The following is a 2,045-nucleotide window of genomic DNA, read 5'->3' on the forward strand; positions in this document are numbered from 1 at the left end:
GGCTAAGTCATAATTATGAGATAATATGTCATAATTATGAGATGGCTAAGTCATAATTATGAGACAGTATCTCATAATTATGATATAACTAAGTCATAATAATGAGATAGTAAGTCATAATCATGAGATAGTATGTCATAATTATGAGATAGTATGTCATAATTATGAGATATGTCATAATTATAAGATACAAGTTTTATTTTTTTATCAGGGTGGCGGAAATGGGCTTCCATAGAACATAAGTAATCCTCTGATTAGTTATAATAAAATAGGTTTTATGACTCCATTCATTCATTCATTCATTCATTCATTCATTCATTCATTCATTCATTCATTCATTCATTCATTCATTCATTCATTTGCCCCTACAGAAAATGGCTCATCAAAAACCACTGTTGATTCCATGGCTGCGGGATCAGATTGACAGCGGCAGGTATCCAGGTGTCCAGTGGACGAACCCAGAGCAGACAGAGTTCTCTGTTCCGTGGAAACATGCTCTGAGACAGGACTCCTCCAGTACGGATGTTCTCATCTTTAAGGTCAGCGTCACTGAGGTCCGCCTTAACAGGAATGCAGGAGCAAAGCAGTACCAGGACCTTGCTGTGCACCGTTAGGGTGTTGAAAGCACGTCTTCATGTTGTTGTAAGCAGCATGTTGCTGTCCCCCTCTTCCGTCCGTAGGCCTGGGCTCAGGTGAGCGGCAGCCAGCCTCACGGAGACCCCTCGATCTGGAAGAGAAACTTCCGCAGCGCCCTCCGAGTTAAAGGCTTCGAATTGGTGTCAGATTCCAAGAACGACGCCGCTAACCCTCATAAAGTCTTTCGCTGGCCGAAGGGGTCGGTATCAGGAGGTGAGGATTCCCCAGAATCTGTTGTTGTTCTGGGTAACAATGAAAGCAGCGACACATGAAATGCTCCTTGCAATGTATTTGAAATTTAAAAAAAACATACATCACTCAGGTTGTGTATCTTTATTATAATAACAAGGAAATGAGATTGTGACTCTGATTTTTATGCTTCAACCTGCAAATAAAATAACTGTAAAAATCTATTACAGCATAATCAAAATTTAATTTGTGTGGGTAAAAAGCAGCTTTGTTGCTATAAAAGTAATTATTAGATGTTYTTTTTTTTGTTTGTTTGTTTGTTTTGTTTTACACCAAAGCTGTCTCTGCTGCTGGATTCCAGAAGCTGGATGATGCCAGTTTTGTTGAGAACTTTGATGCACAAAATGTAAGTGTCCACACGTGTGAGCTTTATGATGTAAAAGCTGTTTAAATTACATGAATTTATTCATTTGTGTGTTTGTGATTTTCAGTTTCATGTGCCCTTCCTCGARGAAGACATCTTCATTCCACAAGGCATTGTGATTCTAGGTAAAGTGGGCCTTTCTACCTCTGATCCTAGTTTGAGTTTAATGTATTAAGAGGTACACACACTTTAAATATTTGAACTTATAGTTGTTACAGTTCTATTCATATTTTCAAACCAATTATCATTTTCCAACAGAGTACCCAGCTGGTCATGATAATCTCCAGGAGTGTCTAAATAACTTGAACATCGGTCCTGGAGCAGGTAGTTCTATCAACACTGCCGCTCTTCCTCACTTCTGCAGCTCAAGAAGAAACAAACAAACAAACAAACAAACAAACAAACAAACAAMCAAAACATTTGAGGGGACTCCCCCCCAACACACACAAACAGTTTTTCCTCATCCTCTCCAACTTTTCCACAGAGGGCACGGCAGGCTTCGAGTTCCCGTCTGAGCAGCAACAGCTGCAGGATCAGTTTGTGATTGGTGGACACCCGTTGCCTGGGCAACAGCGGGATCCAGTAACGTTTGAGGGTGCAGCCGGTGAAACTGGGTTGCCTGAGCAACCAGTGTGTCCAATGGAGGGAGCTGAGGGAGGGGGCTACCAAGACGGGCAGTACGCGGCACAGTTCCTCCAAACAGTGAACGAGACCAGAGAGGGAGATAGTTTCAGTAAGTTGGGGGAATTTACACACACACACACACACACACACACACACACACACACACACACAC

General features: G+C 41.7%; 1 protein-coding gene across 1 annotated transcript in view; it reads left to right on the top strand.

Moving 5' to 3' along the window:
• irf3 (interferon regulatory factor 3) overlaps positions 1-2,045 on the top strand; it is a 10,226-nt gene that overhangs the window by 3,682 nt on the left and 4,499 nt on the right. Inside the window, exons 2-7 of the mRNA XM_014008299.1 lie at positions 372-539; positions 681-849; positions 1,164-1,231; positions 1,317-1,374; positions 1,508-1,573; positions 1,734-1,982. Coding sequence (XP_013863753.1) covers positions 375-539; positions 681-849; positions 1,164-1,231; positions 1,317-1,374; positions 1,508-1,573; positions 1,734-1,982 — 775 coding nt within the window. The 5' untranslated portion in view covers positions 372-374. The remainder of the gene's footprint in view (positions 1-371; positions 540-680; positions 850-1,163; positions 1,232-1,316; positions 1,375-1,507; positions 1,574-1,733; positions 1,983-2,045) is intronic.

This window comes from Austrofundulus limnaeus, unplaced genomic scaffold (genome assembly GCF_001266775.1).
Source record: "Austrofundulus limnaeus strain Quisiro unplaced genomic scaffold, Austrofundulus_limnaeus-1.0 Scaffold48, whole genome shotgun sequence".
NCBI classification, from domain to species: Eukaryota; Metazoa; Chordata; class Actinopteri; order Cyprinodontiformes; family Rivulidae; genus Austrofundulus; species Austrofundulus limnaeus.